The sequence below is a fragment of the Nicotiana tabacum genome, chromosome 8, assembly GCF_000715075.1.
Source record: "Nicotiana tabacum cultivar K326 chromosome 8, ASM71507v2, whole genome shotgun sequence".
Taxonomy (NCBI): Eukaryota; Viridiplantae; Streptophyta; class Magnoliopsida; order Solanales; family Solanaceae; genus Nicotiana; species Nicotiana tabacum.
The window spans coordinates 111,097,585-111,125,186 of record NC_134087.1 but is presented as its reverse complement, the minus strand read 5'-3'; the positions used below and the strand labels follow the sequence as shown (position 1 = coordinate 111,125,186).

Sequence of the window (27,602 nt, the reverse complement as noted above, 5' to 3'; positions counted from 1 at the left end):
GATAAATACTTTACATATAGCTATATCACTTTACTTATAAGTCGTACTGTGTTGACGTTCCATGATGGACATTTTCTTGTTGGTGATGACTCCCGGATGGACCACCATGGTCCAACACGCCAGAACTACGCATATTCCAACTAGGAGTGGGGTCATAACTTATAAAATTCATATCCGGACAGTACCCCCTATGAAAAATATGAGTGTTAATACAAATCCAATTCAAATATAAAATAAACATCGCTAAAGCGTAGAAAAATTGAAGTTTACCAGTCGTCTTGTGGATTATATAAAGTCAAAAAATTATTTTCTCGCTTCTCGTTCGCCGATGGTGATAAGTTTAAATCAAGGCAAGCTCTTTCATCAGGAATTTGTCCGGCTAAAACTACTCCAGAATAACCACCCGATGACTGGGGGTTATCCCTACTATGCACACCCTCATTATTGGGAACGTCTTCAACCTTGACGTATATTACCAATAATTTTATTACAATAAATTCCCTGTATTCATCCAAAATACGCAAAAAATCTCTAAGAGTTTCATCATCTTCGATGTTAAACTCAGAATAATAAGCAAACCCCTGCGGAGTCACAAAATACGAAAATCTACCGGTTACTTTAAGGTTCACCGAACGTTTCCTCACACTCATTTTTTTACATAACAACGATACCAGTTTAACATACTCTATTGTAAGCGGCAATTTAACATGACACTGTGGAGGTGAACTACACCTCACAGAGTTGTTTTCCGTTACAACCTCACCCCCAATATAATGAAATCCTTATTTTTGGCTCTTCAGACATTATAAAAAATGCTTGATAACAAGAAGAGAAGTATGAACGGAAGTTTGAAGGAAAGTTTTGAATGGATTTTCATAAAATCCTAACGCCTTTAAATAAGGCAAGTCCTAGCTTAGGGTGCAAAATTTGTTTATGTAAAACGCAGTATAATACCACGCTTTATGTATTTGAATTATTGTTATGCATTTATCCGCAGAACATTTATTGGTGGGCCCAAAAATGAAGTAAAATGCAGTATAATACTGTGCTTTACTAAAACGCAAAAAAAATGAATTATTTATGTCAGTTATCCGCAGAACACTTATTGGTAGACCCAAAAATGAAGTAAAATGCAATATAATACTGCGCTTTAGTAAAACTTAGTATTATACTGCGTTTTACATAAAAAAATAAATTACTAAGTAAAACACAGTATTATACTACGTTTTCCTTTAATGGCTAAATTTCCGTTAAACTAAAATGCAGTATAATACTGCGTTTTAGTTAGAAAAGTAACTTTTTTTTGCTGTATAAAGGTATTTTGAGTCCAAAAATTCATTATTTTGGTTTCGGACTCGTTAGTTGAAACTGTTGGATTAAAATAATAAGAGGTCACATGGGAGCTAACAAAACAAATCTTGACGACAAAAAAAAATTTATAACAAAAGAGGCATAATATACTATAATATGGTTTCTTCCTTTCTACACGGGAACAGAACGAGTTGACTAGACCATTCAGCGTCCGAAGGACTCTTACCACTAGAACGACCAATGCCTGATTCATTTCTCGATCACGACCCCTTAAGGTTGTATTCACTCTCTTTCGAAAGAAAAAGGACGAAATTACCGGGAGTTGAAGATGGACAATTAACCTACATCAATCTACTATAAAAAAAGAAAAAAATTAAATATCCAGAGTAAATTCTCCCTCTAAATCAATTTTTTAATGACTATATTGTGGATGCTATTATTGCAAGGGCGTATCTAGGTTTAAGGATATGGGTCCACTTGAACTCATGCTCCTCTTCCTAAACCATGTATAACAATATTATGTTTCTTCAAAATTACTTAAATATATGTGCGTGCAACCCATGTTCAAGGACTCCTATAGTGCATAATTATTGGGTGCACCACTACAAGTGAAATTAGCGGTTCAAAACCCACTCCGCACGATCTTGTTTTCGACTCGGAGTGTATATATATATGTGTATGTGTGTGTGTTTTCAAAAAGTATAATTTTGAACCTAGACTTTTAAAAGTGTAGCGGGTTCAGAGTAAGAGACTAAAGTTAAACTCGTCAAATGTGGATTCTAGATCAACCTATTTACAACAGTGCGCTCATCATCTTGAAATTCTGGATCCGTCTTTGTTAATTGTTGTCTTTGTGTGAATGGGAGATCCTCAATATATTAAGATCCGCAATATTTTTCTACAAGAAAGGGATCTGTCAACTACGTAAGAAATTTATATTTTTCTTCTAGGAAAAGTAAAATCACTTATGATAATATTTTTCCTTAAAGTAAAATAAAAAAATAAAAAAATCAAACATAGTAGAAAAATCAGGACAAACCCCAACAGAAGCATCTAATATATGATCAGGAAGACTTAACAATCAGTTCGAAAAGTAACAGAATAGCCTTAGTAAGGATCGGCACCTTTAGAAGAAAGAGACAAAGACTTGATTCAATGACCGTAATTGCCTTCTTACTGTGAGTTAGCACTCAGGCGTTGTAACACAACTGAAAAGTTTGATTCACCGGCTTGAACAACAGTATTAATAAAGAAAAACTTTATGAAAACTCGCCGTATATATCAAATTAACGGTACAGTTAAATTTATACGTGATTTCTAGATAAATAACTTAATTTGATCCTAAAATAATAAGATAATCGAGGAATTATGCAATACTTAGCCTTAAAATGTAGACAAAACGGCAGAAGTGGCGGTTCCGGGAACAAGGTTTCCGAACGGAATAATAACAAAATCTAAAGCGAGAAAGTAAGATTGTATTAAGCTTTGTATAGAATGTAGTGTAAGTTTGCCAGAAAATTTGTGTCCTTTACAATGATAACTGAGCTCACTATTTATAGTTGTGTCTAAGGAAGGAGGTCCTAGGACCGTGCCCTCCTTTAATGTCAATTATGGGGTCATTGATGAAAATGTAACAGTGAACATAGATGCCAAATTCTCTGTAACGGGTCGTCGCCCTTAATGGCGCAAAATATTCTTTATTAAATGCTCCCGGGTGCAGAGCATTTAATATATCTTTATGAACTTTATCCCTTCCGGTGACAAGCGGAATAGTTGTGTTCGGTCTTTGGTCATTCCCGTCTTGGGTTTCACGTGTCCTTCCTTTAGATGACCGCGTATCATATCATATTTTACCCTATATAAATAGTCTCCTACTTTCCGGTGACATAATTTTGTGTTACCGAAAAGTTGGTAGAAACACTCTTTTGGCGAGAATTACTATAACTCCCTCTGAAGGCTTCTGACGGTTGATTAGAGGCACGTCTTTCCGTATTTAATGCTCCAAACACACGTCATCCCATGATTCAGCACAACTTTTGCCGATTATCGAGGTAATCATGGCCATGAATTTAGCCGCCAAAATTTTACTTATACGCATCATCCTTTTCCCTTGTACGCCATAATTTTCCAAACTTTTGATTTGCACCTTTATCTTCCATCTTCTCTTTAACTCTCTTCAAACAAAAAACCTTTTCCTTCATCCATTCAACGACTTCTTCTTCAAAACGTGTCAGTCTTTCAATGAACAAGAACAAGGCCGAATATTCTGCTCCTCCAACGTTGGGTTCCATCATCCCTAGAAGTCTTAATACCACAAAAGACTTCGAAGAGAAATTCCCTATTGCTAACCCTCGTACATGGGCTGTCAGTAGGTACCCTTCTTCCATTCGTCCTTCCAGTATTCCTACTGTGAAGGAAGACTGTTGCTGCCATGAGTTGGATATTATTTTTCCGATCTATCAGAGCGAGTGACCCTTTCCAAGGAGGATTTTATATATTTTTACATGTATCCCTTTACTTTGGGTGCGTTTTCTTTGAGTGGAGAGTTGGATTCCGTGATTGCGGAGTTTTGCCTCCGCTACCAAGTACTTTTGGCACAAATAATTCCTTCTATGTGGAGGACGGTTGCCTGCCTTCCGCATTTGTGCCAGGAGATTGGAGAAGAGCTAACCTTAGCTCGTATGATATAATCTCTACTCTCCCAAGATTTTCCGTAGGGGAATGATAAACCTCTACAAGCATGGTCACCATGCTCTGTTGACCAGCATGGATGATGATAACGACCGTGTGTGGATGGAACGGTTCATTGCAATTGCCATCGATCATATCATTCTGACAACGATTTCATCATTTCTGGCTGCTTGGAGCTGCACTCGTACCATCTTCAATTAATATTTCCTTTTACTAAATACTCCTTTGTGGTCGTATTGACTCTTCACCCTTTGCATGTTTCAGCAACTGGATGGATCCCACCGGTGGTGGAAGGCTTGGACTGGTGTGTTCAAAAGATCTTGGACGTTACGCCGCCCGAAACTTATTTCTGAAAAGAACTGGCCCTTAAATACAGGTGGAAAGCCAAAAATCATGGTAATTTAAACTTACCTTGCTTCCATTTTATGTGAAGAACTTGGTTGAACCCTTATAACTTGTTCATGAAATTAGGTCTATCCGTGGGCTCTGTTGTTGTCCCCGAGGAGGACGTATTGGCGATCCTGCTGATGCAGCGAGGCTGCTTCAGGAAGCACTTACTCGAATAGGTATCTACAGGCCTGCTTCAGGCACAAATGTTTTACCATGGAGTCCCCGGCCGGAGAACAAGCAACTAAAAAGAAGGCGTTCTTTTGTGGACGGGAAAAAGAATAAGAGGGAGAAAACTATTGCCCATAAGTCGTCTCCGGAAGTTGTGATCACCAGCCCTCCTCCTGGGCCGGTCATAGACAGCGTGGTGGTCGATGATGATGGAGAAGCTAGTGATAATGGGGCTTCTATACACAAAAGGCACCATTCATCATCAACTCAACAGAATGCTCAATTTCTTGAGTTATTTACACCAACTGTGGACGACTCCTTGACGCTTTGGGGGGAGTTTGATTTAGTGGAAAATTCCAACACCTGCTATCGGGTCCCAACTTCCATGCTCGGTACTGCGGGGCTGAGTACCGAGTCACTGCCATCTTTGGTTGACGAGCATCCAACTACTAGCACTGCATTTGATGCAGCTACTTCACATCCTTCAACTCCATCAGCTTTATCCCCGTCTTCACTAGCACCAGGAACTTCTATATCACTTCCATCTTCATCCACTCTTCCACCAGCAACCGCTACATCATCTCCGTCAGCCACATCTGATCACGAAGGAGATGTTCCTCTTCCCTAGTCCCCAATTCATGGGGAAATTGGGCCAAAATTATGCTGCCCCTTCTAAAGATCCCCATAGGAAGAGGAACGTTACTCTTTCAGTCTCTACCAGATGCAACCTGCTATCCCAACCGGTGGAGCTTGCTAATTATTTGAAGCCTTTTGCTTCAAAGAAAGACTGGGAAAAGATTCAAGCACTCTCGGGTGAGTGTTTGTTGAATAATGCCATGCACAATGCCGCAGCAGTGCGTTCCTTTCTTCGTTTGTTATTTCTTCTACTTTTGTATGAATGTATTCTAAGTTTCACTTCTCTAGTTTTATAGGCCAACTTTCTTGCTTCTGAAGGCCTTCAGAGGTTGATTTGTGAGAAGGAGGAACTTACTTCTAAGCAGGATCAACTTTTGGTGGAATGGGACCAAATTGTTCTCAGCCTCTCGGAACTAGAAACCAAAGCTACTAAGGCTGTTATTTTGGAGGCTTGTTTGTAGCAAAGTGAGCAAGAGGTGGTAACCCTTATCCAATATATTATCCCGCTTAGGGTTAGATTTGATGAAGCCAAGGTCAAATGGGTTGAAGTTCAGGACACTGTTCTTGCTGCAACAGAGCGCGAGGCTGCCACTGCTGAAAATGTGTCTGACTTAGAGGCAACCTTGAACTCCAAAATCGAATAGCTTGCTGTTGCAGGGGTGAACCATGCCCAGTTGGAAGAGAAGTACATGAAAACTATCGAGCATCACAGACTCTTTATTTCAACAATCCGCGACCTTGATGTTAGCCTCAGATCTGTTAGGCCCGTTGGGGAAAGCCTTTCTGCCGAGGTAACTCAACTCAAAGAAGAACTTAAGCGTCGAGTGTCTTCCCTGATTGTTGAAAACACTTATGCCATGTACAACATGAGAAGAAAAACCTTGGAAGAGGCCAAAGCAGGTATCATTAACTTTGACGCCGAAATTGCTAAGGCCCGAGAGCTTGGTTGGCGCTAAAAATGGACTTCAGGTAGTCTGATGCTCCTGGTTCTTCTTGTTCCGGTTTCGAGTTCTCGGGAACTAAAGAGGAATCAGAGTACGATGATGATAAAGACCAAATTGGGAAAAATGTCGAGCCATTGTTGATACACCTACTTCTCCCGGGGGCGCGGACACTTCTCTTCCTCCTGGTTCTAGAGATACTGCAGTTTAGCTTTTCTTTTCTTTTTCCCATCCTTGTACCTTTGCTGTTTTTGGCACGTTTTTGTAAATATAAACATATTTTTTGCTCAAGTATTATTTGAGTCTCATTTTCATTTGAATATCTATGCAAGTCTTTAACCTTTGCATTTCCTTAAGAATTTTGCGCATGTTTTTCTGTTCCCGCTTTATTATGTGTAGTCTCGGATGTATTTTCCTCGAAGCACTTTGGTTCCGAGCATTAACCCTTTTACGTGAGGGTTTCTATAAGTATTTGCGCAATTTTACTTTTTGCATCCTTTCGTGTACGTCTTCGGGTGCATTTTTCCCTGAAGGCATTTTGATTTCAGACATATATTCTTTCGAAACCAACCCTTTAACATGAGTGCTTTCATAAGAGAGTGCCCTCTTATGTTTACGGTGCTCTTGAGAAGGACGTCTCCTGTTCATTATGGCACTAACATTTGAAGTACTTGTTTAACTTTCAAATGACAAAGTTAGTCCATCGTCCAGACAAGAAACAAGATAAAAACAAAAGGATATCATTTCATATAATTCCTTCTATTTTCAAAAGTACACAAGCATTTACTATGCTAAAAAGAAATTGCCATTACTTGTGGCTATCTTGTACAACTTGTTTCTACGGGGCTGGCTACGCAGTCCCTGGTCGCAATGATGCATTTATGTTTTCGGGTTTTCGTTTGTTGATTGACATGGCAGTCATTGTTAACGTGTCCCCATATCATTTCCCCGCAATGTTCAAATGCGAAGAATGTGAACTGGAATACTGGAAGTCTTGTGCCTTCAAAGATTCCACCAATGAATTTCTAGATAATCCTTAACTCGGAAACACACCTTACTTCCCCTTAGAAATCCATGCTATCGAGCAAAAGACTATCTAACAATCCTTTAATATTTCGTGCTCGTGAACGGTCGGGTGACCTTTGCTCGGTAGCAAACTTAACTTCCCAGTGGGAATTTGCTATCGAGCTAAAGATTATCTAATCATCCCCGGGTGGAAACTTGCTTATTTGCCTTGCTATTAAAGGTCTTATTACTACTGTCATCATAGTATGCTTTCCATCGCTGCCTCGTTAAAAACCTTTCCAGAAAAACCCAATTGGGACAAAAATTGAACGAAAGGAAAAAGAGTGCAGCACATACTTTCTGAACAAATAATGTTCATCAGCAATAATATCTTTTGAGGTGTGCCACATTCCAATTGCTGGGCAAATTTTTTCCATTCTGGTTCTCCAACTCGTATGAACCTTTACCGGTGATAGGTGAAAATCGGTAAGGACGCTCCCACGTTAGACTCAGCTTTCTTGCGTTGAGCTCCGGGTTATTTTGAGTTACTTTCCTCATAACCAAATCTCTTACTTTGAAATAACGGAGGTTGGCTCTTTGATTATAATTTTGCTCCATTCTCTACTTTTGGGCTTCTTACATGTGCCAAGTCCCGTTGTCCCTCGATCAGTTCCAAGTTGATTAACATTGCTCCGTTGTTCGATTCTTCATCTACCCGAAAATATCTCAAAATGGGTTCACCTACTTCCACCGGGATTAGAGCTTTAGCACCGTACACAAGGGAAAAAGGAGTTTCTCCTGTGGTCGACTTGGCCGTTGTTCAGTAGGCCCATAGAACTCCGAGCAATTCTTCGGGCCGTTTGCTTTTTGTCGCCTCCAACCTTTTCTTGAGATTTTGAATAATCACTTTGTTCGTTGACTCCGTTTGACCGTTTGCGCTAAGATGATAAGAAGAAGATGTGATCCTCTTTATCTTCAAATCTTCGAGGAACTTTGTAACTTTTGCACTGATAAATTGTGGCCCAATGTCGCATGCTATCTCTTTTGGTATTCCAAACCTACAAATTATATTTTCCCACAGGAAATCGACCACTTCGCATTCTCCGATCTTTTGATAAGGACATGCTTCCACCCATTTAGAAAAATAATCAGTCAGAATTAAAAGAAATCTTACCTTTTCGGGAGCCAGTGGTAGCGGTCCGACGATATCTATCCCCCATTTCATGAACAGACATGAGGATAAAATTTAATGAAAGGGTTCTACCGGTTGATGCACTAGTGGTACGTAGCGTTAGCACTTATCACATTTTTGTACGAAGTCCTTGGCGTCCTGTTACTTGCAGGGCCTAATATCCTGCTCGTACCATCTTCAGCACCAAGGAGTATGCGCCTGAGTAGTTGCCGCATATCCTTTCGTGGACCTCTCTTATGACATAGTTAGCTTCGAACGCTCCTAAGCACTGAGCCAGTGGGCCTTGGAAAGATTTTCTATACAATTGACCTCTCTTGAAGCTATATCGTGCTGCTTTGGTACGTAACGCCCGTGATGCTTTGGGGTCTTCGGGCAACTTCTCATGCTCGAGATAGTCAATTATTTAATTTCTCCAGTCTCAGGCCAAACTAGGCGAATTTACCTCATAGTAACCATCTGTGTCTAGGACTGAGTTCATCAGTTGCACTACCATCCCGGACTTCGATCCCTTTATTTTTGTCGATGATCCTAAGTTTGCCAATGCATATTCTTCTGCGTTATCCTCCGCTGGGATACGAGTAATTGACCACTCCTGGAATCGCGCTAACATAGCCTAGACCTTTATCAGGTATTGTTGTATGCGTTCTTCTTTGGAGTCAAAGATCCTATAGACCTGATTTACAACTAGTTGTGAGTCACATTTGATTTCGATGACCTCGGAATCAATTCCCCGTGCCAATTCAATCCCTGCAATCAAAGCTTCGTACTCTACTTCATTGTTAGTTAAAGGGATCGTTCTGATAGTTTTCCTTAATGTTTCCCCCCAAAGGCGTGATTAAGACTATTTCAAGTCTAGACCCTTTTACATTGGAATCTACGTTCGTAAATAAGGCCTAAACCCTCGATGTCGATTCTGACACTATTACTGCCTCCTTGGTTGCTAGAGGCAGTAGTCCTAGACTGAAATCGTCCATGAAGTCAGGCAAGACTTGTGACTTAATTATAGTCCTTGGTTAATATTCTATGTCAAACTCACACATTTCGACGATACATTTGGCTAATCTACCCGAGAGCTTGGGTTTATAGAGGATATTCCGCAAAGGGAAAGTAGTCACCACGACTATCGGGTAGTACTGGAAGTAGGGCCTCAGCTTCCGAGCGGTAACTACGAGAGCTAAGGCCAGTTTTTCCAAATGTGGGTAGCGAGTTTCTGCTCCCATTAAAATTTTGCTAACATAATAAATGGGAGATCGCATACCTTCATCCTCACGGACTAAAACTACACTTACTGCAATTTCTGAGATCGCGAGGTAGACTAGAAATGTTTCACCTTCTTTTGGGTTTGAGAGCAATTGAGGGATTAACAAGTACCTCTTCAAATCCCTCAAAGCTTTCTGGCACTCTGGTGTCCATTCAAAATTATTTTTCTTTTTGAGCAGTGTGAAGAAGTGATGACATTTTTTCAATAACTGGGAAATGAACCTGCTCAAAGCTGCCAACCTTGATGTGAGCCTTTGGACTTCCTTTACGTTTTACAGTTGATCAGGGATATCTTCTATGGCCTTAATTTTGTCAGGGTTTACCTCAATTCCCCTTTATGAGACTGTCACACCTCCTTTTTCTACCCAAAAGGGTATATGGGAGTTTTTTTAATTAAAGTGACAATAATCGAAACGAGATTATTTATTTTATTCCGAGTCGCCGCTTGGGATAATTTATGGTGCCCCAAGTCACCGGTTTAAAACCCCGAATCGAGGAAGTTTGACTCTGTTTTACAGTCCGCGAAACACAGAAATCTAGGTAAGGAATTCTGTTAACCCGGGAGAAGGTGTTAGACATTCCCGTGTTCCGTGGTTTTAGCACGGTCACCCAACTATTAATATTGGCCTAATTTTCTAATTTAATACATATTTAAAACCTATGTGCATTTTTAACCTTCGACCGCTTTTAATTAGTTATGAAATTATTCTGGAACAAGTTACGATTATCGTACACTTGTTTGTTTGGTACATATTGTGAATCGCGTCAGAACCGTACCCACAATCTACAACATGTTTAATTTATTAACAATTAGAAGTTATGGAAGGGTCACATGAAATGTGCACCCGAATTTGGAAATTATGTATCACAACTACTTCACGAGAACCGTACCCGTAGCTATGATGATTTTTATTATAAACGCACCTAAAGCAAACTACGAAGGTTCATGTTTAAACTAAGTCTAAATTCAATATGAAGCTTCTAATTATAGATAGGTGTTGGGTAGACATGTTGACTCCAATTATTTTGGGACAAATTGGGCCAACAGAGAGCCCATTAGGCCATTTGATCACAAGTTTTTAAAGAATAACAATGCCGGCATTGTTTGGGCTTTAAAATTGAGCCCTAGAAATGAGAAAGACCCAGAAAACACACCAGGGGTGATTTCGATCAGGCCAACCCATTTGGGCCAACGCCTGGCCTAATTGCTACTAAAGCCTACTGAAGCTCGACCCTCTTGAACACACTTATAACAAAAGATTGCATAAATCCTGAAAATTAAATGCTGACTAACCATATTATGGGTTTTAATTAACTAACAATATTAGCAATACAATATTAACTTAAACTACCTTAAACTACTAATTGATCCATTTACATCAGGCGTGTAGTTACTTCAATCACAAATGAAATTCTACGATAACCAATCTGAATATTTCCTAGCTATTAAATATTGAATAATCTTTGAAAGTGTATGAACTTAGACCTCAAAATTTTAAAAGAAAAGAAATACACCATGGCCAGCATACTAATCAACAGACCCTTCCAGTGAACACACAAAAGAAACGAGCTAGTGACATTATACAATCATCCTGGACTTTCAAATGAATCCAACACATGAAAGATCAACTACTAAAACCATTCAGTACTAATTGTCCCAGCATATTTACACATCAGAATCTGTCTATATCGAAATTTTGTATTTCTTTGGCAGTAATCCACAGATTATGAGCCATTAGTCAACCAACTATGACTAAACAAAATGAATAAAGCTCAATCTATGAAATGATAGACAAACTTAATCTAAACTATCAAAACAACTATCCTAATGGCTATGATGGAAATTTCAGCAATAGTCTTTCCGAAGGTTGTCAGATCTTCCATATACACCCAGAGTTCCATTTTAGCTTTGAATCCCATGGATCTAACCATGTCAAAGATTAGATCCACCAAGAGCATGACTTCACACGTGTTATCAGCAATACTACCCCACAAACTCAGCCAACAAATACAAGAATATTAGCCCAGAATGACAAAAAACAGTATACATAACCTAAATCCAACGGATACAAGTACTATGTTTAACGCACAAGACAACATGTTTATTATGGCATGAGAAACATTGAACTTAACAAGGAATCATATGGTCAAAGAAAACTTAAATGTTATTGCATTCATGAGAATGAATCTCATTATATAAAAACAACATCAAATAGGAGTCTCTTGCATTCATATCAAATCAGATTTGCAAATATTTAGACTAAAATAACATATTCCCTCTAAATATTTAGACTAAAATAACATATTCCCTCCTGTTCCTTCCGCCTAAGTCGGGGAAATTTAGGAAAATATTTCAGAAATATACAAATCTCTCATCCCCTGTAATTCTTATCGTTGCTGCACTACCGCCGAACTTCTGTCTCATGGCAGCGCCACCATCCCCAGGTATTATATTTTTGAAAATACCTTTTTATTACTTCTCCATCTCTTCTCTGTCTCTTCTTTGCTCACAAATATCTTTGTAGAGTTTGGATGGGAGATAGGTATAAAATTATTTTACTTTGGTTGTGGTCAGAACGTGTAGTGGTTCTGGATGTTTTTACACCATTTGGAGAAACTTAAATTGAAATCAAATCATACAATTTAAGGGTAAACATCAGTTTGAAAAATTTGGCAAAACTTATCCTTTCCTTGCCCCATTTTTCGCTACGGTACCGGAAGTGATTAGGAACAGACCTTTGTTCCTTCTATTTTTGCAAATAATTTATTGTCAAAGATGTTAATCATATTGCATATCGGGATTAGTAGTTTGTGCTTTCATTAAGTCTTCATCCCTGTAGGTTTTGATTGGAGTTTACATAATAATGAAAAGGGCATTTTTTACGATTCAGAACATTAAATAAAATATGTTTTCGTCTTTCAATTTTGGTCACATTCTATAGAAGTTGCATATCAACCAGCTTGCTTATCCATATTTGTACTGGTAGATTATCTAATATTTTAGTGAATTCTCTATCTTTCTTTTACTTCTATTTTGTTTTTGTAGCCATTAGATTATGAAATGCTAAGGTGTTCTTATAATTAAATATTTAAATTTTGTTGTCGGGTGCGACAATATCTACTATATTTTGTTGATGTGTCTTTCTTTGTGTAATTAATATGACTTTCATATGTTATTGCGGCTAAATAATTATTTCATTTTGGAGAAGAAACAATGTGAACCAGAGGTGGCAAGTGAATGGTTATTGAAGAACAATGTGATGATGAAGGTGTGCAACCTTATATTGAACAACTGATGGATGGTCAGAACTACTCTCAAGCCCAAACACATGATGGCCAATCTAATGATTTTAATAATTCGGCTGACACCGAGATTCAACAAAATGATGATTCAGGTAACACTCTTTTTTATACCTGTTAGTTTTAAACATACCTTAAGATGCTAGGCTCGATATCACTAATTTGTTTGTTCCTTCATAATATTTTACTAAACGATATTTGGAAGATGCCTCCAGGGAAGACAATTGATGTGCAAATCAATAGTCGTAACCAATTCATTGGGAAAGAGGGTCGAAAGCTGGCTAGCTTTCTAGGGATTGTCGCTAGAACTCCAGAACTAACTCCATTACAATGTAAGAAATGGGATTGAAACCTAGATTTATTTTTTGAACTTCATCTGTTTTAATTAAATCTAGGTTCAACAATGTTATTTGCATCTTCAGTTCCTCAAAAATACCTCTTCCAAATCAAGAAGTATTTTCTTTTAGCAATTTTATATTATTTCTGAATAGATTTTACTTTCTTTGACAATTCTCTCTAATCAGGACATGATAAACGAAAGATTGAGAAATAATAGTGAGAGACTAAATGACCATCCTCCTCAGAGTGTTGCTTGGGAAGGAGATGTATATTCTCAAGTCTTGAAAAATAAAAAAAGTGGATATGTTCGAGGTTTGGGACTTGGTCCAACTCCTTCTATACTATAGGGTAATAAATCTTCATAGGAAATATTGATCTAGAGGATTCTTCTAATGAGGTAAAAAGGTTAGAACAAAAGGTAATAGAGTTAACGAAGCTAAATGGAAAACAAAATGAAGAAATGAGTTCGATGAAACCTGAATTATTATGGATGAGAAAAGTCATGTGCAAAATTGCTCCTAATGAGTTATATATGTCTCAGAATATCAATGAAATCTCAATTGGACAGGTAACTCAAATTCAAAAGTTTAAGACATTTGTTCTTAAACATTAGTCTAATTATATTAATTTTATCTAACATGCTAATAATAATCAGGTCCGTGATACCAACAGTGGTCATGAATGAGTACCACAAGTGCAACAGAATCATAGCATTTGTGAAAATACTCCATCTTCTTATGGTATTGCTCTTATACTTGAATATGTCAACATGGTACTCCTCTTTTGAATTATGATCAATATGTTGCGAATTGTGTTTTGCACCAGTTTGAATTTATTTCGAGTCGCTAATGAATAGTGAACATTTTATTATTAAGTCAACTTTTTGTAAATCCAACTAATATCTCAGTAACTTAGTTTGTCATAAATTAAGGACTTGGTCCAACGTTTTTATCCCTTCGTACAAGGAACAACTTGGTGTGGTTCTGATAATTTGAGCCTCTTATTGCTTCTCATTCACCTTATATTTCAATGAAAAAGATAGTATTGGTACTGTAGGTTTATTTTTTGGCATTATTGTGGTTAGAGGTAGTACTAGTTATTCGAAGAGAATTCTTTCTCCCGTGACTCTTTTGTTTTTGCACTGGAAGGATGTTCCTGATTCACCCTAAGCCAATAGTTGGTGTTTATTTTATGAAGGTATGTATGATATGATCTATTTAGGGTATATTTAAAGTCCTTCAGAAAGGTCCTTGAGCTGCTTTTAGTTTGGTTATCTATAGTTGTATTGCCGATTGTTTTTTTGTTGTGCATTTTTGTGGTTACTAGCTTGTAGTTTGTCTCTGGAGTACTTTCTTTTGGAGAGATGGATAATACTTATTTTGTTGCAACTCATGTTGACTTTCTACATTATTTTTTCAGTTGTATTGGTTGAAGGTGTAGAAGAGCAACAGTCAAATACGGGTTATTAATGAGGTATGATGAGTTTACATATATCTATATGCGTATATTATTGGATTGTATGTATTAGAAATGGGCGATAGTTATTTAATTATTGAAAATTCCTGTGCCTATTTGTGTCTTTGGTCTATTATGTTATTGTTTTAATTAGTTAGATTCTAACTGATTTGCTCTTTCGGGTAACACAATACAAATTTTTGAAGCTTAGGTAACATGTAGTGCAATAAATATCATTACTTCTAATTGGTGGTTGGATTGTATTTGGTAAGCTATGGGAGGTGATTTAGAAAACCCGGGTGCGTGAGATGTAATAAGTTGGAGGGAAGTTCAGGTCTAACTTTAATGGTCTAACTTTAATGTAGACTTCAATTATACTCAAAAGAGGAGAGAAAAGACATTTGTTAGTGTGTAATAGGAATTCCAAGTTGCTACAGGGTGTTGAAAAATTCTACAATAACTTTGTAAAAGTCTTCTATCTGAATTGGTTGAGATGTTCAATCTTAAGATTCTAGCAACACCTATGAATATTAGTATTTCTTCTCATAAAATTGTGAGCAGAAGAATAGGAGAAATTGATATAGGCGATATACTAGCTAATTGAAATTGAGTTCTAGGCTTGCTGTTACATTTCCATATGATCACATATTGGCTTAAAAAAATTTCAATCTTACCATTGATTTGTACGTTAGAAGTAAATCTGGAAAACATTTAGTACTACAAATCTTAAGCTATTGTTCATTTGGGTTCGTGCATCCTTGGAAGGTTGCATCTGCTATTGAGAAATACCAATTTGATTCATTCTTGCTGCATTTGCTTTTAACCTCAGCAAAATCTTTATCTTGACCCTTATGACCATTCAAGAACTATAATGTACTCTTTAATGTTATATTATTATATCTGAATGAGTACTGATAGCTTGGTTAGTCATATTGTGTTATGCAGTCGTTCCACCAACTGTTACTGAAGATAAGATAATATAGCCTCTCATGTGTTGAATTTAGAATTGAGAATTGACCGTACTAACTTAAATGAAATAATATGGTTAAGGAAATAGCTTAGTTGATTAAGATGGACTACTTTCACAATATAATTTAGATGTAGACTCACGATTTTTCTGTTTTACATTCAATTTTTTCTTCTGACGTTCACTTATTTTATTATTTCAGGTTATACCGATAAAGTTTGAAAATTTAGTAGGAGAAGGATTTCAATAGGATGAAGAGTTGCAGAAATAGTTTGAGGGCTATGCATGTACTATTTTATTATTGTTGGTATTCGACATGATTAATTACAATGACATTACTTGTTTAGTTTAAACAATATAATTATTTTTAATCTTTTTCACTGATACATTCATACTATGGAATATTCTTTCTTTTATTTTTCTTGATATTAAAAAATTATTATATTTTATGAATTAATAGTAACATCTTTTCTAGCATTTGTTATTTGGAAGATAATTTTAACAGCAACAAATAAAGGTTGTAAAAAGGACTAGACGAGGCAATACAATTGTTGTTAAAATTTTAATATTTTTTACGTTAATAAATTTTACCCTTCATTTGCTGTTGAAAGGGTTACTTTTTAGCGACTAACTAATTAAATTTACCGGCAATAAAAAAAGACGCTAAAGGTGCAAATTAGGTCATTTTTGGGACGAAATTAGTAGCCATTATAATGGCTGCTAAACAATTGCTATTAAAGCTATGATTTTTAGTGGCAATTAAAATGGATTTTCCGGCAATATAATGGACGCTAAAGGTGAAACCTAACCTATCTTCAGATGTATTTAGTGGTTAATATAATGGCCGCTAAACATTAGTTGGAAAAACCTACGACTTTTAGCGACAATTGAGACTTGTTTTACCAGCATTTTTTTAAATGGGAGCTAAAAGCTTTAGCGACCCCATGTACAACGGCTAAAACTTAATATCCGGTAAATATTTTAGCGGCAATATTTATAGCCTCTAAAGGCCTTTACAAATGTCGCTAAAGCCCCTTTTTGTAAAGATAACAGGTTTATCATGGCATGAGAAATACTGAACTTAACAAGGAATCACATGGTTAAAGAAAACTTAAATGTTATTGCATTCATGAGAATGAATCTCATTATATAAAAACAACATCAAACAGGAGTCTCTTGCATTCATATCAAATCATATTTGCAAATACTTAAACACAGGGTGAGATGTGTACCTAGCTGCTTAAGAATTTCCCCAAAAAATGCTAAGTAGAGGTAAGTAATTCAGCAACAAAGAAACAACAGTAATAATGAATAGTTAGCTTCAATATCATATCACACTTCAGTTTTAGAACCCAGAAATCCAAAGGAGACTGCTCCAAATTTTAGTGAAGAAGAAGAAAATAAAAGAGCTGATAAAAACAAGCTGGACTTTTCAGAGAATTTTTAGGTCTATTTTTCGTGTGAACTCAGTGTAGGGAGGTCCTATATATAACTAAAGGAATGTGACATGTGCCCTTTTAGATAAGGGAATCATTCCCTATCAGAAAGGGCATCTTTCCTAACAGAAAAGGGACAATTGGCTCTTTCTGATTAGCTTCAACAATTTATATTGGCAAAATAGAGCTAGTTGTCCACATTTAGAATCCTCTAGATGCTCTACTTGAAACCTTTATTTTCCATATTTCAAACGACCCCTTCTAGTTTTTTTTTGTTCAATTACCCCCTAAAAGTGTCTAATGATTTACACACCATAACAAACAATCAACAAAACCAACAATTATCGAATTAAAATAACAAATAAATAACAAAACAATGCAATTAAATATTATAATATTAAGCATCTAAAAAAAGAAAACCTAAATCAAGCTAAACCCTAACGTGAACCAAGATGATGGAATCAACAAGCATTTTTCATGCAAAGAAACCACCAAACTTAGAAGCAAACATGTTTTGACAATTCAGGTTAATATAAGCAGAAGAACGGACACAAAATCGACAAAGCAAAAAAAACTGTAAACCCTGTAACATACGAACTAAACAGAGACGATAATTATGAAGAAGGAAAACAAAGAAGAACAAAAACAGAAAGGGAAGGGAATTCCATCCTAGACATGTGTCGACTTGGATCGGACTTAGTGGGGTACATGAACTAAGACTAACATCAATCGATTGCTCTCATCAAGAGCAATCGACTTATGTAAGTCATGGGTTCAAACGACCAATATTGCGTGCCCAAATCAGAGAAAGAGATGAACCTAGGGTTTCAAACCTAGATCTGAAATTAATGAAGTAATGGTGGGGGTTTTGGGAAATAGCCAACAGATTAAGGTTTAAGGGCGTGTGAGGAGTGTGGGGTGTAGTTTTGGGGTTGTTTGGGCGAACTAGGGTTTTGGGCTTCAATTATGGATCTGGATTTAAATGATTTGGGTGGTGATTTGGGAGAAAATAGTGATGGATTAGTGTTCAGGGGATGGTGGAGAGTTTATAGGGTGAATTTGGGGTAGATTGGTGATAGGCCTCCGCCGTGGGGCGATTTCTGGCAGGCGGCGGCTAGTGGTGAAGAGAAAAAGAATCAGGTTGGCTAGGGTTTGTGTTTTAGTGAGGGAGACAGGTAGATGGGAGGGTTTGAAGGGTTTGGAGGGGTCTAGGACAGTTATATGGTAAGGATAGGCTAGTTCCCAAATGTTCGATCTAAGGAGATCAGCGGCTAGGATTCGGAGGGGCTGAAACGACGTCGTTTGGGTTAATGGGTGAGTTGTGTTGGGTAAAAGGATTTGGACTTGACGGATTGGTAAAGGGAATTGGGATTCTGAGACCAAATATGGCCCATTTTCCAAATTAAAACAAAGCTTGCCTATTTCTTTTTCTTTTTTTTTTTAAAAAAATTTCCATTTTCCATGATTTAAACTTACTCAATTAACTAAAAATACTAAACTAAAGACCTAATTTATAAAAATAAATTAATTGCTTTTTTTTAACATAAAATGACTAATTAACTTAGAGTTAAAGAAAGGAAACTACTAATTTGTAACTAAAGCCTAAAAATGTAAAATGACCAATATTTTTGATTTTTGTCTATTAATATAATTAATTAACCACTTGAACCTAAAAATGCAAATATCAACCTAAAAACGCAATGCATGAAACTTGAATATTTTTTGGATATTTTCTATGCTTTTAAAATATATAAATGCAACTAAAATGCAAATATTTAAGCAGATATTCCTAAAAATTTCATAAAAATTAAAATAAATTAGAAAATATCTATGTTGTGATTTTGTAGGAGTATTCCGGTCGGGTAAAAATCATGTGCTCACAACTGCCCCTCTTTGCGCGGAAACACGAAGAGTTTTCGGGCAAAGATAAAGTGAGCGAATACGAGTGATTTTTGCCCGTTTGGATACTCCGTGGGAAGCTTTTTTTGAAAAGTCTAACCGAACCTTGCTTCCGAGGTTGCCTACATATCCTTGGCTATGAAGGAATTAGGTCAGTGTAGTCTGGAAGTTTTGGTAGCTGGGACTACCGGGAAGCTGTGATTTCACTATTGTTGTTGTTGCTGTTACTGCTTGCTGAACTCCTTATTACACATAAATAAAAATTAAAAGAAGCTAGGCAAATCTATGATCTATGAGTTACAAGATTCCTATCTATATGTCTTCAAACTTGATTTTGAAACTTCTGCAGTTCTGCCGCGCATTTGAACTGTTGACTCGCACTCTCTGGGCAAACTTCTGTTATTTCTAACTTGAATTGACCCCATTCTTCGGGTGGGCTCCTGCTGTTGTTTTGGACTTAACTCTGAAATGTATTCCCTCATTCTCTATATGGGTGCCTGCTACTTGAATTGGTACTCGAAATGAATTCCCTTATTCTCCAGGTGGGTGCTTGCTAATTGACCTAATACTTGAATGAATTCTCATATTCTTTAGGTGGGTGCCTACTACTATGACAAAACAGATAAAACAAAAGAAACTTTTTTGCCCCAGTTCGGTACCGGGAACATCTATAGGTGTTAATCGGATCATGTTAACCAAAAGATCTCTCAGAATTTAAAAACACAATCCCATTATCCAGGAGGGTCCTGAAAACTTAAATTAAATTTCATTATCCAGGAGGGTTCTAAACTTCAAACTAAATCCCATTTTCCAGGTGGGTCCTGAAAACTTAAACTAAATTCCATTATTCAGGCGGGTCCTGACAATTTGAAAATTAAATCTCATTATCCAGGAGGGTCCTGACAATTCGAAAATTAAATCCCCATTATCCAGGAGGGTCCTGACAATTTGAAACTTAAATCTCATTATCCAGGAAGGTCCTCACAATTCGAAAACGAAATCCGCATTATCCAGGAGGGTCCTGGCAACTCGACTACATCCCCATTATCCAGGAGGGTCCTGAAAACTCACAACTAAATCCCATTATCCAGGAGGGTCCTAAAAATTTAAACTATATCCCTTTATCTAGGAGGGTCCTGAAACTTAAACTAAATCTCATTATCCAGGAGGATCCTGGCGACTTGAAACCCTATCCTGTTATCCAACAGGGTCCTGAAACTTAAACTAAATTCCGTTATCTAGGAGGGTCTGACAACTTGAAACCTCATCTCATTATCCAGGATGGTCCTGAAACTTAAACTATATCTCATTATCCAGGAGGGTCCTGACACTTAAAACTAAAGCCCATTATCCAGGCGGGTCCTGAAAACTTCAAATTAAATCCATTATCTAGGAGGGTCCTGAGAATTTTAAACTAAATCCCATTATCCAGGAGGGCCCTGAAAACTTCAAATTAAATCCCATTATCCAGGAGAGTCATGAGAATTTTAAACTAAATCCCATTATCTAGGAGGGTCCTGAAATCTTAAAACTAAGTCCCATTATCCAGGCGGGTCCTGATAATTTTAAATTAAATTCCATTATCCAAGAGGGTTCTGAAATCTTTAAACTATATCCCATTATCCAGGAGGGTCCTGAAGCTTAAACTACATCCTATTATCCAGGCGAGTCCTAAAAGCTTCAACTTAAATCCCGTTATCCTGGAGAGTCCTGAGAATTTTAAACTAAATCTCATTATCCAGGAGCGTCCTGAAATCTTTAAACTAAGTCCCATTATCCAAGCGAGTCCCGACAATTTAAAATTAAATCCCATTATCCAGGAGGGTCCTGAAATTTTTAAACTATATCTCATTATCCAGGAGGATCCTGAAATCTTTAAACTAAGTCTCATTATCCAGGCGGGTCCTAACAATTTTAAATTAAATTCCATTATCCAGGAGGGTCCTAGAATCTTTAAACTATATCACATTATCTAGGAGGGTCCTGAAATCTTTAAACTATATCACATTATCCAGGCGGGTCCTGAAATCTTTAAACTAAGTCCCATTATCCAGGCGGGTCCTGATAATTTTAAATTAAATCTCATTATCCAAAAGGGTCCTGAAATCTTTAAACTATATCTCATTTTCCAGGAGGGTCCTGAAACTTAAAATACATCCCATTATCTAGGCGGGTCTTGAAAGCTTCAAATTAAATCCCATTATCTAGGAGGGTCCTGAGAATTTTAAACTAAATCCCATTATCCAGGGTCCTAAAATCTTTAAACTAAGTCCTATTATCCAGGCGGGTCCTGACAATTTTAAATTAAATCTCATTATCCGTGAGAGTTCTGAAATCTTTAAACTATATCTCATTATCTAGAAGGATCCTGAAACTTAAACTACATCCCATTATCCAGGCGGGTCCTGAATGCTTCAAATTAAATCCCATTATCCAGGAGGGTTCCGAGAATTTTAAACTAAATCCCATTATCCAGGAGGGTCCTGAAATCTTTAAACTAAGTCCCATTATCCAGGCGGGTCATGATAATTTTAAATTAAATCTCATTATCCTGGAGGGTACTGAAATCTTTAAACTATATCCCGTTATCTAGGAGGATCCTGAAACTTAAAGTACATCCCATTATTCAGGCGGGTCCTAAAAGCTTCAAATTAAATCCCATTATCTAGGAGGGTCCTGGGAATTTTAAACTAAATCACATTATCTAGGAGGGTCCTGAAATTTTTAAACTAAGTCTCATTATCCAGGCGGGTCCTAACAATTTTAAATTAAATTCCATTATCCAGGAGGGTCCTAGAATCTTTAAACTATATCACATTATCTAGGAGGGTCCTAAAACTTAAACTACATCCTATTATCCAGGCGGGTCCTGAAAGCTTCAAATTAAATCCACATATCCAGGAGGGTCTTGAAATCTTTAAACTAAGTCTCATTATACAGGCGGGTCCTGACAATTTTAAATTAAATCCCATTATCTAGGAGGGTCCTAAAATCTTTAAACTATATCCCATTATCCAGGAGGGTCCTGAAACTTAAACTACATCCCATTATCCAGGCGGGTCCTGAAAGCTTCAAATTAAATCCCATTATCCAGGAGGGTCCTGAGGATTTTAAACTAAATCCCATTATTCAGGAGGGTCCTGAAATCTTTAAACTAAGTCACATTATTCAGGCGGGTCCTGACAATTTTAAATTAAATTCCATTATCCAGGAGGGTCCTGAAATTTTTAAACTATATCCCATTATCTAGGAGGGTCCTGAAACTTAAAGTACATCCCTTTATCCAGTCGGGTCCTGAAAGTTTCAAATTAAATCCCATTATCCGGGAGGGTCCTTAGAACTTACGGTTGAACCTATCTGGCACACGATTTCCTCATGGAGGATTCCTGTAGAACAAACGAAATCCTGCCCCTATTTTAATCAATGAAAATATTAATAGTTTTAAAATATGGTGGTTAGTTTGTCGCATTCCTATTGAAGGTGGTGGCCTTTCCACTGCCATTCGTTTGTGCCGATTGACTGGTTTGGGGATAGCAAAGAATTGTTTGACCTTCTAATGAACCTCAACCATAGAACTCGGAATAACCCGAGTGGCTCACACTCATCCTGCTATTTTACATCTCTGTCCTTTCAATTTTGAACCTTTTTATTTCCTCAAAATTCACGAGCCACTTGACCGCTTGAACTCCCATTAAAACTTTATTGCGTAATCTGAACCATGCCTTTGTGATGTGCTCTGGCCGAACTTTTGCTTTGCAATTGAAAGTTGGTAATATGCTTTGAAATCCTTTCTTGCTTGCTTAACAAGGCTACCATTGAGAAAGACTTAGAGAAGTATACCCAAAAGAAAATGAAACGAAGTGACTTCAAGAATTAGGAATAAAGAAGAAAATTTTGAACCAAGATGACTATTTGAGGAAGAATGGAAAAGAGACTTATCTGAGTGAAGCAGCTGGCACCAATGATCATGACATACATTTCAGATTAATCAGCCTAGTCCATTCACCCAATCACATTTTATTTCATGCCCCGCCTTCATGCTTTACACCAGGATTTCCATAATCCAATCTCTCTGCAAAGTCACAAACCTCATTCAACTTGTAGTGCTCTGAAGATTTTTCGCTAACAAACCTCTCTCATTTGCTCATCTCTCAAACTCATCGTCGCCTTACGGTGCCCGCTGTCATTCCCCATTTTTTCCTTCGTGGAGAAAGTTCGGGTTCCGACGTTCATGGGGGTAATAACTCATTTCCTTTTGGGATTGGATTTTTGAAGAGTCGCCACCTAACGGATTATGGTGTGTTAGGGCACCTAGAGTAATTAACTCTTAGACTAGTTTGCATTACCAGAGATTTAGGGTAAGAGCTCAAAATAACCTTGAGGGGAAGGTGTTAGGCACCCCTCTTGGTCCACAATAGTGGGTCCCGCCGAACTTATACTTATGAATTAGTCCTTTAACAAATAAGAAGTTGAAACACGGAATTTGCAAATAAAAAGCATGTTGGACATTGTATGACTCAAATAATAATTAGACAAAGAATATGAGCAAGTTGCATATAAAAGAGTAAAGTTTAAACATTGGATTTGGAGAAAGGGGTCCTAGGTTGGTTAGCCTACAGGATCACCCCATGCAATGTCCGATAAACACTCCTTAATGAGGGGTTACACGTGACATTAGCGTGTAGTCATCATATACTTTCCTACCCAATTCCCCCCTTGGTCATAACCTAAAGCGTTCTAATAACCTTTAAAAATGTCTTATGCGTGCACTACCCGTACCTTCCTCGTGGCCCTGGAGGTATTTTAGGACCTCTACTTTTGAACAGTTCTAGACCCTCCTAAGTTTTTAAAGAATAAAAGTCTAAGCGTCAATCAAGAACAGTTAGGACTGCATTTAAAGGGAGCAAGTTATAGGCCCACAGTTACCTCCACAAATATAACAAGTAAATACACGTCTTCAAACAACAGTCAAGTATTTAAGAGAAGATCCTAGAACATGGTATATAGGTGACCAGGGATTACACAGCATTGAAATAGGACAAAGTGCTAAAATCCTATTTAGCTTGCCTACTAGTTTAAACCTATTAAATCTGGACAATTTTAAATAGCAAAAGCACAGTTTCAGAGTTGCAGAATTATAATCGCCATATAGGCTTGCCTAAACGCAGACAGTGATGTCCTAAGAGCAGGATATCTGCATTGATTTAGTAAAATAGCGAATAGTTTTCAACGGATACTTGAGATCCTATAGATATGCTTTCTAGTGGTAGTAAATTAAGGCAGTGTTTGGAAACTCATTTAAAAAAATAGACAGTAGTTGAACCAATTTAAACATGAATTAAACTGACTTGTTTAACCAAACTGATTTTAGTTCTATAGGCAGGATTTCTGATTTTAATTCCTATAGGTATGGTATCTAATTGTTAAGAGCTGATGTTGGAACTTATAGGCATGATTTCTAGTGAAACAAATGTAAATACATGTTATAACAGAAACTTAATCACTTTACACTTTATAGGCATGATATCCAGTTGTTGAAGCCATTTAAATCCTATAAGCATGATTTCTAATTATAAAGTCATTTAGATCCTATAGGCATGACTTCTAATATTGTGAAAGTAAAGAAAACATAGCAAGTGTATTAACACAATCCTATGGGGATAGTATCTACCCGAATCACCCAACAGATATAACTACTCATCCCTTTTTCACCAACCACTCTATTGTTGTTTACAAATAATTATTACAGACCAGCTGAATAAATTACATAAACAAATAAAGAAGAAAAAGAAGAAGTTAACTATAGGGAGCCTGAAGTAGGCAAAAATGACTTCCCAAGCCTCCGATAGCTTCAAATACCAAAGTTCCATAGACAATATCATGTCTAGGTGTGTCCAAGTTCCCTAAGGACCTCAGGGATCCCGGGCAGGGCTCACACCTAGATCCTTTATCAACAATAACTAATTTAAGTGCAATGTGGAAGGGCCAGCTCTGACATGCTAGAGTTCAGAGAGATCTCAAGGATCTTAAGGCAGTACACATGCCAGAGGGACAGAACCTAATACTCTAGGAGCAATGTGGGAGTGTATAATGACTTTAAAAGAGTTTGGTAGACAGAGAAAGAATGTCTTAGTAGCAGAAAGAACTTTTATGAAAGTCAGAACAGAGTTAAGAGTGGGAATAGTTTAAGAAGACATTTAAAAATAGTCAGAAAGCAGGTTAGAGAACATACAACTTCAGAACAGATCTCACACAAGGGAAAGAGGTAGGGGAACACCTAGCATACACCTTAGTAATGGCAATCAAATACATAGATGGTAGTTACAAAGTTAAATTGAGAACACATAGGTTTAAGACACAAACAGAATTACAGTAGAACAAACTGTACCAGAAAAAACATTCAAGATTTAGAACAAGCAGGGTTTGGTCATACTAAACAATATGAAACTATAAACTTAAAACATGTTTTGTGATATAATAATCTAGGCATGCTGATTGTACACTAAGTAAAATGACTCATAAACTGGAAATCAAGATTGATAAACTGCAGGAACAAAGTAAACACATAGCTTGGAATGTGAATTGAATCAGAACATACCAGTTAAGGGGAGTATGCAGAATACAGAATAAAGATAATGCCAGTAATCAGCCTTAGCTTACAGCCGGCTGAACTCATAGGAGTTGCAAGGAATAGAAGAGAGTAGAGAGTTTTAAGAGTATAATAGTGTAGATGAACTAGAGTTCCTTGTTGTGGTTGTTGTTAAAAGAACATAAACCTTATCTTCTTTTAACAACAACCACAACAAGGAAATAAATAAATTAAGTAGTAAATCAAGGAAACCACACGCAAATCAGCAAGATTTCCTTTAATCAAGGGACAGCTCAACCAATGGTGAAACATACTCAGTATTTAAGGAAAGGAATAAAGTAAAACTTAGGAATAAAATAGGTAATTAAGGGTAAATGCACAGTAGTTTAATTAAGGAAACAAATCGATAATAATCAGCAGAATAGAAACAAGGCAGGGAAAACAATTGAGGCAGGTAAATTCAATCAAATTGAGTAAAGAAGTAAGAATCAAGCGTTTAAAGGAAAGTATTTCAATTAAACCAGAGATTAAGGGATTCAGAATAATCAAGGGTTCAGTCAAAGAGGGAGTCATGAAAGAATCAGCATGCTTAGCATATAAAATGAGGTAAATCATGAGCAGTCAGGAATCGATACATAAGTTTAACAAACAAAAGTTAAACAACACTGATTCAAGGAGAAGTACATAAGTCTTGCACGAATGATCAGTATGAACACAAGTACATGATATCAGTAAAAGATAGAACTAAGAAAATTCAGTAAAAGCATACTAGGACAAGTAAATCATGAGAAGTCACAAGAATCCAAGGCAAGAACACAGTCAGAGGTACCAATATCCAGAAACCAAACGAAAACCCCCAAAACATTAGGGTTTTTAGTACAAACAGGCTAGGGTTGCAGCAGGTCCATAAAATTAGTCAAAATGTGTGAGAATCAGAAGTTTAAACACAAAGAATCATTGAACAAAGTTTAAAAAGAAATTTCGAAAACCCTAATTTTAGAAAAAGATGAAAAATCACTTGAAATCATACGATTCTTCCAAAGAAACTCAAGGCTATTGTAAAACACACAAGAAACAAACTCAGATCATCTTAGATCTATACAGATCTAGGAATTTTAGAAAAGAATTTAGGGTTTCGAAGAGAACCGTACAGAGATGAAGAAACATACTGAAAAATCCTTAGATCGTAGCTAATATAGAACGATTTCACTTGAAATCACACTGGAACGGCTAGGAACAGGCGAGAGATGAACCCTAGATGCAAGTCGACATGTTCTGGTCCCTTGAGGGCCTTAGAGATGACAAGAATGACATGAGAGAAACCATTGGAGGCCTGAGAGATGGGAGAGGTCACCGGAGATGGCCATAGATGGGGGTTGGCATTTGGGAGATTAGGGTTTAAGTTGAGAGTGTTTGAGAGTAGAGAGGATTTTAGGGTGGCGAGGTTGGTGGTGAAATGAATTAGGTTTGGGGCGGGTATAGGCTAGTTTAATTAGGAAAGGGAAAATCTGGGCCGTTGATTAAAACGATCAACGACCAGGATTTGGCCGGGTAGGTAGTGGTTTGGGCCTGGGTAATTTAATCCAAAAATTGGGCTTGCTATTGGGGATGAAATTGAAATGAAATTAGGCTAGATTTTAAATAGTCATTTTAACACTATATAATTTATAATAAATAATTTCTGAAATGTACTAAAATGATTTAAAATAGTTGTTTAATATTTTAAAAATATAAAAGATTAAATTACGTATTAATAACGTAATTATGCATTAATAGGGCTAGTATTGCAAATACATGCAAATTAACTTAAAAAATGTAAATGCAATTATAAAAACAATGTACTAGAAATATTTAAACAATATTTTGGCATAAATATAGAATTTAGATGACTAAATCACCACAAAATAATTTGAAGGATAATTATTGGAAATTTTATGAGTAAAAAAGGAGGAAATAAATCAATTTGAAACCTTTAAATATTTTAAAAAAATTATAAAATGCTTATGCATGCTTATATATGCAT

At 36.8% G+C, this 27,602-nt stretch overlaps 1 protein-coding gene across 4 annotated transcripts; it reads left to right on the top strand.

Annotated features, from left to right (window-relative positions):
• Positions 1 to 11,854: 11,854 nt before the first annotated feature.
• LOC107818095 (uncharacterized) lies at positions 11,855 to 16,026 on the top strand. Of its 4 annotated transcripts, none has more exons than XR_001655338.2 (5): positions 11,855 to 12,039; positions 12,804 to 12,989; positions 13,889 to 13,973; positions 14,653 to 14,706; positions 15,858 to 16,026. XR_001655338.2 is itself a non-coding variant. In XM_075220878.1 (5 exons), the coding sequence occupies exons 2-4, from the start codon at positions 12,833 to 12,835 to the stop codon at positions 14,700 to 14,702; spliced, it is 324 nt and encodes a 107-aa protein (XP_075076979.1). In that variant the 5' UTR covers positions 11,855 to 12,039; positions 12,804 to 12,832; the 3' UTR covers positions 14,703 to 14,706; positions 15,858 to 16,026. The 4 variants fall into 4 exon arrangements, 2 of the variants coding, with proteins under 2 accessions (XP_075076979.1, XP_075076980.1); XM_075220878.1 differs by lacking the exon at positions 13,889 to 13,973 and adding an exon at positions 13,110 to 13,226; XM_075220879.1 differs by lacking the exon at positions 13,889 to 13,973 and adding an exon at positions 13,110 to 13,226 and having other exon boundaries at positions 12,801 to 12,989.
• Positions 16,027 to 27,602: the final 11,576 nt, after the last annotated feature.

What these genes read in the sequence shown, in the direction of transcription:
- LOC107818095 (XM_075220878.1), top strand. Translation starts at nt 12,833, where the DNA reads ATGGTTATTGAAGAACAATGTGATGATGAAGGTGTGCAACCTTATATT. An exon ending in TCAACAAAATGATGATTCAG is followed by an intron (nt 12,990 to 13,109) that starts GTAACACTCTTT and finishes AGATGCCTCCAG; the next exon opens with GGAAGACAATTGATGTGCAA. An exon ending in AGAACTAACTCCATTACAAT is followed by an intron (nt 13,227 to 14,652) that starts GTAAGAAATGGG and finishes TTATTTTTTCAG; the next exon opens with TTGTATTGGTTGAAGGTGTA.